At 40.4% G+C, this 12,726-nt stretch overlaps 2 protein-coding genes across 2 annotated transcripts; both read left to right on the top strand.

Moving 5' to 3' along the window:
* The first annotated feature begins 2,710 nt into the window (after positions 1–2,710).
* On the top strand, positions 2,711–8,229 carry LOC122403819. Its single transcript, XM_043407567.1, has 6 exons — positions 2,711–2,908; positions 2,990–3,229; positions 5,591–5,677; positions 7,452–7,583; positions 7,675–7,826; positions 8,103–8,229. Exons 1-6 carry the CDS (start codon positions 2,711–2,713, stop codon positions 8,227–8,229), a joined length of 936 nt encoding a protein of 311 aa, XP_043263502.1.
* Positions 8,230–11,659: 3,430 nt separating this feature from the next.
* Positions 11,660–12,563, top strand: LOC122403812. Its single transcript, XM_043407551.1, has 3 exons — positions 11,660–11,835; positions 12,017–12,104; positions 12,367–12,563. Exons 1-3 carry the CDS (start codon positions 11,660–11,662, stop codon positions 12,559–12,561), a joined length of 459 nt encoding a protein of 152 aa, XP_043263486.1. The 3' UTR covers positions 12,562–12,563.
* Positions 12,564–12,726: the final 163 nt, after the last annotated feature.

The raw sequence follows: 12,726 nt of genomic DNA on the forward strand, positions 1-12,726 counted from the left end.
TTCAATCCAATTTTTATCAAGTTGGACAAGACGGAACACGTAAAAAGAAATCGAACAAGTCCTTTTCCATTTTACAATCCGAGGCGTTGTTTTCGAGATGCAAACAGTTAAAGTTTTTGCGCGTGAGAACGTCATGGACACGTGTTCCTCGTGTGCGATTGCGCGTATGTGGTGCCGCACGATCAGCTGACCGGGACCAAAATGGCGACTACCGAAAATTCCATCAGTAAAATTTAACTGCTTATATGTTGAAAATGAAGTATCAGATTGTAAAATGGTAAAGGACTTTTCGATTTATTTTCGCGCGAGGGATCTGAATATTTTAGCTTGTTCCATCGTTTTGAAACAGGTTGCAAAGTAAAGATATTTGCAAATTGTGTGACGGGTTCTTTTTGAAAAAAGGGATTGAAATATATATGTCCCAACAATAAACAAGTAAAACACATATGTATATATACATGTATAATATAGCTAACTATTATAGTTATGTGCATTGTGGGGAAAAACGATTAACAATTTACAAGGGCATTTGAGAGTAGCGTTCACAAAGACTGGTGTCGTGGAACATGCCCGGAACAGGTAGAAAATACACCTTCCGCAGATGTCAGGGTACAGTTAGAAATCGTTGCTGATTTTTCCGAGCGCGACGTGTACCGTTTTCGAAAGGCGTGGCGCTCTTCGTGCGAGACATTTAGTTGATTTATTTGCTCTCAAGATGTTCAAATGAGATCCTTCCGTTTCAACGGGAGCATCGCGTGCCCCTTGCGTACAACTGGGAACAGGCGCATCGAACAAATCGACACACCCGCCATTTACATACGTAAACGTTATTTCCTCGAACAGACTATAACCTCCAACGTCGTTCTCAGAACTTTGCTACTCTGAGCCTCGTTGAAGCATAAAGTCATAAATGTTTTACTACACCGGTCTTCTTAAAAAAATTTTTAGCCACCAGGCAGATTCTTCGTCTTAAAATTCAATGGATTTTCTTAACCAGAATGTAATTGTAACTATGGACTTGTGTCTATTTATAAACTATTGTTTAGTGAACTGTCAAAAGCTGAGTTTAATGAAACTTATGCTTACAATGTATACATACAACATTTACTTTAGTTTCAACTTAGAATTAGTATTAATTTTGGCCAATAGTGAAATGACCTTCTCCACGAAGATTCGATTACCGAATCTGAATTCCATATAGGGGCAATCTCTCCAGCTGCGCAAGTTGACGCGACGCTCTCACATCGGTGAAAGAATTTCCACGATTTCTTCTCGTCGGATCGTCTCTTTCTCTTTTTGTTTATTTTTTTCTTCGGTTGCTCTGCCGGTGCAGTCGACGAGGACGACTACAGTAGGTCACGACCGCGTTTACAGGTAACGGTACCTGTCGGGTTCAACAAACCGGTAGCTTCGATCAAGAAGTGGGCTAGCTGGCGCTGCCAGGGTGACCTTAACCGTTCTGACACACTTTCCTGGCACTCGACGTCGTTCCTTTGATTCAAGCGACGCCGTTCAGCATTATTTGTTCCGTGTACGCGCGATTGTTTAGTTTTTCCCTGCTCCTTCTGGCCCGACGATCAAGGACAGCTCGTAATCGAGGATCAAGGTCAGTGGATTCAGTTGTTTCTTATTCCTGGATTAGGTACATTGGGTCCTACAGCAATCTGCGTATGGGTATTTGTGTTTTTACATTGATGGTTAACACATTAACTGCCATGATAGTCACTGGTAATCGACAATTTAAAGTTACAACGTATTGCAATATTGTTTACAATGAACTAAACCTAATACGTACTTGTAAAATGCTACTTTAATTAGGAATATAAAATAGAGAATGAACTTTCTCTGGGATTGTCTTTTACTGTCTTTTGTGGGTGTTTCTAATATTAGAATGGTAGAGGTTAAGTTTTAAGAAACACATTAAAAATTTTAATCTATTTCAAAACGTTTCGATTTCAGTTTCAGTCGTATGCAGCGTAAATTGAATAAAAGTAAATTGAAAATTAAACTATTGTAAGAATATTACTAAAAAAATATTAGTGTAAGTAATCGAAATGTTTTGAATTTTATTTTTCAAATTTGCTGAGTAAATAGTTTCATATCTTCGTGTGGAATTATTCAAACGAACACTCTGTACTTATACTGACGATGTATGAAACCGTCCGAGCTACTTATCGACGATGAATCGCGTCAATTGTGTGACACATTCGTGCCAGCGCAGATTTTCTCCCGGATCAGTTCTTCCAAACGAGTCCTGAATCTGTGCTCTCGCATCTTCCATAAATTCGGTCGTTCACTCTTGTTTTCTCTTCTGAGTCATCGTTGTCGTCATGGATAGAGTCACGTTCGGACATATTAGTTAAATGCTTTCATATTTATATTTCTGAGACACGATTAACGCTTAATCTAGGAATGGTGTTTTCCAAATTCTTGGAAGACTCCTACTAAAAAAAAAGAATATACAATAAGGCGTATAACTGAACCAATAACCACAAGTTATGTATAAATTATTATTTATCGTTAAGAGTACTAAAGAACATGAAAACTTGTATCAAATTTTCGATGTAACCATTATTTTTGGCCTTTGAAAAATTGTTTGCCTTTAGGTAAAACGATCGAACGCTTGGTGCACTGTCAATTTAAAAATTGTTTCCTTCTTTTATTAATTTGTTTGGTTTTATAGCAGAGTGTTTGTGACTTCTGTTACAGAATGCAGTACAATCAGTGCTTGTCGCTGTGCTTGGTGGTGCTTGTTCTGGGACAAGCATCCACCTTGCCTCAGCATCCGCAGTATCAGCAGCAGGTTCAACAACAGGTCAGAGAGGATAGAAAATTCGCCGAGAAGCCGAATGCCATGAAGAAAGTGGCCCTCGACGATTTGGACGACATCAGCACCAATCAGATTCAGGTGATAACCGGGCGTCCTCGAAATTGGCTAAATCTTCTGATGCATTAGCAAAATTTCACGTTAGAAGTTCTGTTTTATCAGGAAGGCAGCAGCAGCGGGTTTTCCTGGTCGAACTTGTTGAGCATGGTGATGCAAATGTTGCTGGGACAAACGGGCGGCATCGCTGGTCCGAGCAAGAACGACATAGACGATGGAGCACCGGCCAGCCCTTGGGCAAATTTGCTCTCGGTTGGCCTCAGGTTGCTCACTGCTCTGCTGGGTGGTCCTCAACAGCCTGCTGACGGTATAGACAAGGTTGACAATCAGAGCAGTACGATGCAGGTAGGTCCAAGTATTCTTTGGACGTTTGCTTCACGGTTTTCCCGATGCTCACAGTCATTTCTGCTTTAACGCGACGAAGGAAACCCGACCCGATATCGTGTACACGTTTAACTGCCGGACACTGTAACCACGGGAAAATCGATAAACGGGAATTTTCGGTTTCCATGGTAATATTGAATTAACGGCGTATTCGATGGATTGTTCGGAAAGAAATATTATCGTGTGTCAATGTAACCTTAAAATTATAGTTTTTGCAAGTCATTGGAAGGCAAATATTGAAATCGAATAGTGCATATATTACAGCATCAAATGTTTCTTCTCTACACATATTCTGAGTTTCGAATATTACCTAAATTTTCTAAACTTTCCGAACAAGCCAATATTTCGTGGCGTTGCTTTCTGAGTGATATTGAAGTTATTAAAAATTAATGAAATTTTAAGGCTGTGAAAGCCATGGAGAAAATTTTGTTTTCACGCGCTGTCATAGTCAATGACTTTAAAAATCAGGCTAGTTATAAAAAAAATTTCCTGCACTTTCTTAAAACGCAAATAAAGATGTGGTAAAAGTTGAATTTCCTTGGCCTCGGGCCTCTCTTTATTTGAAATTTTAAACATCGCCCAGAAAACTTCGGGACGAGAATATCCCCTTAAACGGATCCAGAAAGTAATCGTGTTCGAAATGGTTCCGCGCGGGAAGAGCAAAGTTTCCGAGAGAGACTTTCATCGCGACGAGATTCAGGTCGCGTAACGAAAGCACAAGCTGAATTGACCGTTACACCCGATGTGGGTCAACCGCATCGCTGACGCGAATTATTTCATGGTAACCACTCGTGGAAATCGCTCGAAGGACGACGCTTCTTCTGGTGTGAAATCTTGATCGTAGGTTAACATCCTTTCAAACGTCCGATTTCGATAAAACGTTGCGTTTCCCCCTCGTAGCAGTGATGGAACCAATCCAATGTTTCTTTCCGTTACCCCTTTCGGTTATCTCATGCTGTAAATAGCATGGCTAAATTTCAATTCCTGGAAAGGCACAAGCCGAGCGAGCATGGCGATTTTGTCGAACGTAGAAAAGGACAAAAATAACACCACAGTATGTTTTGTCTGGACATCTGAGCCCGGATCAGGTTACACTGCACCAGCGATTGCCAACCGTTTTGTTAACCCCTTCCTGTACTTTAACAAGTCTGACTCGTGGCAAAAATTTTGGCCCAAACATAAATATCACTTAACGTAAATAAGTCTTAACGTAAACATCACGAGCCAGGCTCGCGGACAGCAAATCACGATCGTGATTGAGTTTTAGTTCGTATCAGTACGTCACAAGAGTTGGTCACGATAACCTCTGTTACAAAACAGTTTAGCATCAGTCTGGTCTGTTTACTGCGCTTTGACGTTTGCCGTTTGGGTCCGGATTTAGTCGAGCTAAATGGTATGGGAAGGGGTTAAGTCCTACAACTACCAGATTATACCTCGAGTCCCATCACTGCCTTCGAGTTTACCGTGGGATTGTTCGATTTCTTCGTCCTGTAAATTGTTTAGATTAAACACGGCACGCTGTACAATAACTAGCTAACTAGAATTAGTAGCGCACCTCTAATGCAGTAGATTGTACGTCGCTGAGCATGAAACAGCCACAAAGAATTCTTTCCTTCGAAAAGAAGATCCCTTTTTTTTTTATTATCTCGTAGAATGTGACGCTTTTGTACGTGCTGCGAAATAATAATCGACGCTTTCCTGTTTCATTTTTAGAGTCGATGAAGTTAAAAAAACCACAACAGTGTACAAATCGGGTTTTGATGCGCGCGGTTGCGTATGCTAATGAGGCCCGTTACCCACCTCCCCCTTCTCCCAGCAATTAGAAGAACGATCATTATTTTCGTACGGGGTGTGGCGGGGCATCGTTAACGATCTTCACGTTTTCTAAACGATTTAATTTGTCCTCGAACCAGCGTCGGGGTAGAGAAATTAATTTCGACAGGCCTGTTTGCGATCGTTAAGGTGGGCCTTCGCTAGAACCAAACTGTGCTTAGCCTCAGCTTTTGCAACACGCATATTAGAAGCATATGACTTTCTCCGTAAACAATGCATTCAAATTATCTTGACATTACTAACGGATGGATCGACAAGATCTTTCCAGTGAAATCTATTCCGAAAACATTTTAGTAGGTATAAGCGTCTGTTTGCAGGATTGCGTGATCCACCACTGTATACACATACTTTTACCCATCATTGTATATTACCGTGCAATTATAATTACTATCGACGTCCGTCGTGTTTGGGGTACAAGTTGAACGCGACTCCTTGTAAATAATCATCAAAATTTCAACTCAGAGCACATGGCTGGTGTCGGTTGTTTAGGATATTTTGGCTGCGATGCTGGGCGCGTTTCTAGGACGAGACAGAGACCCTAATCAGATTTATTCGATGGCTAAAAACGCTTCCGAGGTTAGTAAAGAAACATCTTAACTGTTCGACGCGTACGACGTTTCGCCAAGCGAGTCGATTTTAATCGTCGTTTCATTAGGATTCGTAGAGCCTGATTTCCAGTAACGTTCAAAGAACATATCGAGGGACATGGTCGAGTTACCATAATAATCCTCCGCTTCGAGACTGAATTTTTTCCTCGGCCATGCTCAACGAGCCTCCAGGTCTGTCGCGAAAGATTGTTCACGGTCAACTAAGCGTGGCGCGGGCGGAGCGTGTCCTTTACTGCGACTCCTTGAATTTCAAACAATGTTATAATCCCTGATGTTTCGTAAAAAAGTTTTTACGAGTTACTCTTCCACAACCCAGCGTGACTCTAAAGTCACATACTCATTATCTACATTTATTAAGTCTGATTTAATCCTATCATCACAGGCGAGGCATACGAGTAGATCTTACACCTTATGGACTTTCGTGGCACAATCCGATTGTCATACCGACCTAAGATGCAGAAATTTTTCGGCGAAAAAAAAATTTCAAATCGTTCTAAAAAAATTATTTTCGTTTGCAGAGGTCAATTACAATCATTTTCGGTCAATAGACGTGCCCTCGAAATCCTAACCATTTTCGAGAACAAAATTCCTTACCGAAAATATAATTTCAGGCCAGAAATATCACTCGAAAATTTTGTGCGTATCTTTAAAACGTCATAACTTCTGAACGGATTGGAGGATTTTAATGTTTCAAACGGCAAACAACGCGTATTTTGGTGAAGAATATGTAGGAATTCTAACAATATTGAAAAAGTTGTTCTTTGACCCCGTAAAGTTAGGAAAACCACATAAAATTGATCCAATTTTCAAACAACCATAACTCCTACAATAGTGAATATATTTGAATGAAACTTTTTTCTCGCGTAGAGCTCATGGGTACCTACAAAACAGTATTAGACAACTTTTATATAGGGCGTCAAATAAAATTATTAAAAATGAAAGACTAATTTTTAAGCAAAATCGACAGGTGCCTACATTTTTCGGCGAACAAAAAGAATTTCGAATCATTCTGAAAAAATTATTTTCGGTTGTAGGAGTCAATTGCAATCATTTTTGGTGAATAGTCATATTCCCGAAATCTTACGCGTTTTCGAGAAAAAAATTGTTTACCGAAGATATAATGTGTGGCTAGAAATGGTCCCCCAAAATTGGGCCCTACAAAAATGTGCCGAAAAAATACATTGGATGTAAGGTTTACTCGTATAGCTCGTCTGTGCTATCATCAATATTATATCAATCATATAGTTAGTTATCAATTGATCCTCGAATTGAGAATGGGATCTTGTTTGTGGGCAACTTGGCGAAGCGTCGAGAGTCGAGGGGAAATTCTTATGCTTCCCTCCTGTAGAATGCTTCTATTCTGTCTGTTTTGCACTTACTGTTTGTCGCGAGTACCCTTTGATCCTTACAATAAAATTGTAAGATGACCAATTCAGTTGTAATTGTAAAAAGTGTTCAAGAATCAAAGATTGGAAAAAGTAAAACTTGGATGAATGCTCGAAAATCGGTACCCTAAGTCCGATTCTAATTATAGAAGCACCACAAGTCGACCGTCGAACGTAGAAAAGGATAGCGAGTGAAAGAGAAGAGAAGTGATATGAGAGTCGAGACGGGGAAAAGATATCACTTCTCGGCTCTCGAGTTTTGTGGTGTCTCGAGGGCAATCATAAATCGGTTCTGGCATTTATCCAACTTTTACTGTATTTTCCGGAGGTGTTCAATAATTCGATTCTTTTTAACAGTTCATTAACATAGTGGTGAATCTTTTGGATGCGCTAAAAACATCGTTCTCCCATCGTTCGTTGGCTGCCAGATCCATGGGAAAACGAGACACAATCTCCGAAGCTGCCGTCACTACACTCACCATGCTGAAGGTAGACTTTCGTTGTCATCGAAAAATAAACAGGATACTTTCGTGTATCGCTGATCATTTTCATGTAACGCTCGATGGAACTTTTTATTCAGGGTTATGTGAGGTCGTTGAAATCTTTCAATAACGTTGGACGCGCTGAGGACGAAGGTCAACGAGGTTGCGCTGAGAGAGCTCTTTGCGAGGCAAGCGCCGAGTGTGTCGCTAAAGCTCAAGGCACGTCGTCCGTTTTCTGTCAATTTGGATCGTAAGTATCTTCCAATTAGTGCCCGTTGTTACGGATTTGCGACTGCTATAAGTTCTATTTAAATAAATTTAGGGGTGCAAGGACAGTCTGGGCTCACACATTGGCATAGTAGTATATTAATGTACGATTAACTTTTCGTTATTCACCCCCGACAACCAACCGTTTCGCTTAGCGTCTCGAACTCAACGAAACCTGATCCAGCAGAGAAAAAAAAGTCCATCGTCTTCCTTGATTATTCATCCAATACCCAAAATCGAACGTTCTTGCTTCTTGCAGCTACGCGACCAGCTATCTGCTCCAGAGGCAGAGCGGTGTAGGCTTCGACGCACTCTACGACGCGAGTCGACGCGGTCGCAGCGGAGAGGATTGCAGGACCGTTTTCATGAATTGCAACGCCGTATGAAGGAGCCACGTTTTAATTCGCTGAGTACGATTTAGGCGTCGCAGGATCTGAACAACTCTAGGATTCGATAGCTCAATTACTTTCAAAATCTCCAACATTTTCTTTTCCTTTTGTTTAAACAAATCGAGTCGTCCGAGTTGTTCGCGTCCCGCAGCTTGGATCGCGTCTCAGAACGGAGAAGTAGCTTTAGACATAGACGTGGAATATGCGTATTAGACGTGTCGGTAACTAGACTTCACCGGGAATCTTGGTAATACTTTTCTTGACAGCTCTCGATCGACGAACTCGGCTCACCGACCGACGGATTGACTCGGTCGTCTTCCAGAAACGTAATCGAAATTGGAACCTGATTTTATGTTAATCGATTAATTTCGTCCGATCGACGACGATCTAAAATTTGCCGGAATTCTCGGTGCCTTTTTGGGGAGCATCGGGATTCCCCGTGGTTCGTCCATGAAAACGGAGCTTGCGAGAGAGGAGAGAAAATCCAAGAACAAATGTCACACGCAAGGCCTGACGAACCGTGAACCGTTCGGACAGGTCTCGACGACGATCACGATATTTATTTATATTTATTGAATTATACTTAAACGTAGAGTTAGCGTGTACCCGAGACTCGATCGGCTACGTTGTGAAGGGAACGCTCGCTTTAGCGAGATATGGTGATTATTTATGAACACGTAGCATTTAAATTATAGACGATATAACGTCATTGGGTGTTTGCAAGTATTTTGATTGAAATTCGAGTTTTCAATTTGACCGCGAAATTTCTAAAATAGACTTAAACACGATTGAACAAGTCTTCCCGAATTCTTCGACTCGAGTTTCCTTACCACCGCGAGCGACAAACGTATCGCGACATTCAGAATCGTTCATATATTTAACACTAGATTTATGGACATTGATTGAACATATTTTTATTGTAACCCATTAGATTGACAGATTTAATTAAAACATATATTCGCGTCATTACATCAAATAATCTTTACGAGTTCCGTAAATCTAGTGTAAATTCTTAGTTGCATAGCGGTCGCGAGATACAAATTGTTCATTAAGGGAGGAAGGCAAGCTTAATTCTGTTGGAATTCCGAGGTTCGGTAATGTCATTTGCTCTGAGCGTAGATCGTCAAATCATCTTCAGACTCCTCCATAGTCGAGGGTTAATGGTACTGAAAGGGATTCGACGAGACTCGTCCTTGAAAGATCCTCCCTAATATTCGTACAAGTTAACGTCTCAGGATATTATTGTTCGTTCTGTTACCCGTTTGAAATTATCTACTGTATATAGGTATTATATACACACACGACAACGGGTGGAGTTTCTTCGCAAAAGACAGGTTATATTTAGCTCATTTAGCGTATCATCTAGAAATAAGTTGTATTTACACGCGGTACGATTGTATTTTAAATCAAGTTAATAAACGGTCTCGTTACGACGATCTTCTGTTCCTTTCAGGCCCTACAATATTTCATATTCTAAAGCATCGACAACATGATAACTATTGGGTTGATCAAAAGGTAATTGCAGTTTCCCCAATAGTAAAAAATTAGGTTATGGTTTAAGTTTGTTTTAGAAAAAGAAAAACGTACACGTTTTTGTTAAAAATTGTTTGTTTGACGTTAATTTTCATATGAAATGGCATATACAGGGTGTTCGGTCAGCCCTGTGAAAAATTTTAATGGGAGATTCTAGAAGCTAAAATAAGACGAAAATCAAGAATACCAATTTGTTGATTGTTAAATAGTATTAAAAAGTTATAAATGTTTAAAGTTCTGCCTGTACTGAATTTTTTCCTCCAAAATGCACAGGATTTCGGGGGTATGTCTATTCACCAAAAATGATTGTAATTTACCCCCGTAACTGAAAATAATTTTTCCAGAACACTTTCAAATTTTTTTTTCGTCGAATTTAGGCACCTAATTAGATTTTCGGTAAAGAATTTTTTTCTCGAAAATGCCTAGGATTTCGAGAGTATGTGTAATGACCAAAAATGATTGTAATCGGCCCCGCAACCGAAAATAATTTTTTTTAAACAATTTGAAATTTGTTAATAACTTTTTAACGAAGCCTCAATCAATAAATTGATATTCTTGATTTTCGTCTTATTTTGGCCTCTGGAATCTCTCATTAGAATTTTTCCCAGCGGTGGCCGAACACCCTATATGCACATGTATTATTTATTAAAAAAAAAAACTATCCTATTTGATAAAATACAGAAAATAAACATTAATGAGACAATAATTATTTCAAACACGTTACTTTATATTATTTGCGTTATACGGGAATTTACTGTACATTTACCTTGGTTCCTTTGCGTTGGTATTGTTAGATGGTCCGCTTTGTGCAATTAAAGGTCGATTAAGTAACCTGTCACAGAGCGTCGACGAGCTAAAGTACAATGGAAAATTGCTCTTGACGGCGATAACGAGGACACTGTATATTTAATCGGTGCAAGTAGCGAAAAGATGGTCGAGATTTCGTCAAGAAACACGAAGGGATCCACATGGCGTGACAGAAAGTATACGGAACTGATTTTATTCTGGACGGAAACAGTCTAGCGTGGCGCGTCGCCGTGACTGTTCGTAGAACAGTTGCAAAACACAGGTGTTCTTTCTTCCATCGCGTGTTCGTTGGGGATTCAAGGTGAATTTGTGAAACTTGACACTTCTCTCGTGGCTATCGCTGCATTTACTCGTCGCATACTATCAAAGCCAGCTTCAGGTTAAAGCAACCAAACACCGACTTAAGGAGGTATATGTATAAAAATGAAACAAGGATTTTGAACACACAACCAAGCCAAGCGTTTACGAAGTAGATGGGTCGATTCTAATTATAGAAACAGCCCAAGTCGACCGGGCATTTACACTGTAAATCAGTTTGAGTATGCAGGGTGTTCGGCCACCCCTTAGAAAAATTTACATGAGCGATTCTACAGGCCAAAATAAGACGAAAATCAAGAATAATAATTAGTTGGTGGAGGCTTCGTTAAAAAGTTATTAACGTTTAAATTTCCGCCTGTAGATAGGCAACCTGCATACAGCTCTGCGTGCGCGCGATAGTGGTTCTCACCCAGTATGAGAAACTCTACTTCGTGACGTATCGACAGCGTCACAGTTTTCTGAGTGAGAACCACTATCACGCGTACGCAGCTGTCCGCAGATTGCCGTTCTACAGGCGAAACGTTAAACGTTAATAACTTTTTAACGAAGCTTCGATCAACAAATTGATATTTTTGATTTTCGTCTTATTTTGGGCTCTAGAATCTCTCATTAAAATTTTTCCCAGAGGTGGCCAAACATCCTGTATATCCAACTTTTACTCTAGCTTTCTTCAAGAAAATAACGCACAATACCCAATTGCAATTGAAGCGTCAATCGAGAAAATATATTTCGTTGGACAGATCTCACAGTATCTCATGATCTGTTTTAGATGACGTTTAAGAATCTGATGAATTTTGGAAATCTCGCGAAAAATTCGTACCGACCCCCCATCGATAGATACCACAGCGGATACCATCACAGTGGCCCTGGTGGATATCACCACAGTGGTTCTGGTGGTTATCACCACAGCGGCTCCGGCGGCTACCACCACGGTTCACACTACGGGTAAATATTTGGTTCATTTCCCAAGCCTTAACATACTGTTTTTATTCGCTTGTAAAAAATTTACGAACGAATCTACGAACGAAGCAAAAACGGAAATTGAACCAAGAACGAATCCACAATTTTTATTCGTTGCTCGCAATAAAAATTTGCCCAACTCTGCTAATCGTCGATACTGTTCCAGGAGTTACAAGAGCAAGGGTGGTGGAAGCGGGGCAGCTCTGAGCGCGTTGACGTTGCTCGCCTTTCTATTCCTCATAAACGTCATGCAGGTAATTATTTCCGTTTAAATCGAGACGTTTAAGCATGTGGCGTGGCTCCTTTCTTGCCAAGTGTGACGCAAACACCATCCTTTTCGTACCCGAAGCAGGTTAGGAGAGTATCTACTTTCCGTTAATTAGTCACGCCTGAAATGAAACGCTTGTTCATGACAAACTCGAATGCAGAGTGAACTGGTTAAATAAGAACAGCTACAAACTTGAAAAAAAAATATTTCCTTTGTCAATTTTTTCTCCGATTGTTTTCTGTCTTCAGCAATCTCTGCAAGACAATAATTCAACAACAACGATGATGACGACCGCGGTAATGTTGCGGGACGGTGATCAACCAGTGGTTTTAGACGCAAGGGAAAAGGAGGGCAAGAAGGGGGACGAGACAAAGCACGATGGTTCTTACAGGACACCAGCAAAATCCAAGATCCAAAGGCTTAACAATCAGTATATTAAATAAAACCAATCGGTACATGATGATTGATACACGATAGTAGTCGAAAAAGGGTGGTGAAATCAACTCGGATCGTTCGGATTGCAAGCTTCTTCGCATCTCGTTAACGATCCTATCCCGAGGGATCGCCGGGCTTTACATTGTATTAAGACATAATATTTATTGAATCAT

The sequence above is a fragment of the Colletes gigas genome, unplaced genomic scaffold (assembly GCF_013123115.1).
Source record: "Colletes gigas isolate AHSC1104 unplaced genomic scaffold, ASM1312311v1 Colletes_gigas_Sc00076, whole genome shotgun sequence".
Classification (NCBI taxonomy): domain Eukaryota; kingdom Metazoa; phylum Arthropoda; class Insecta; order Hymenoptera; family Colletidae; genus Colletes; species Colletes gigas.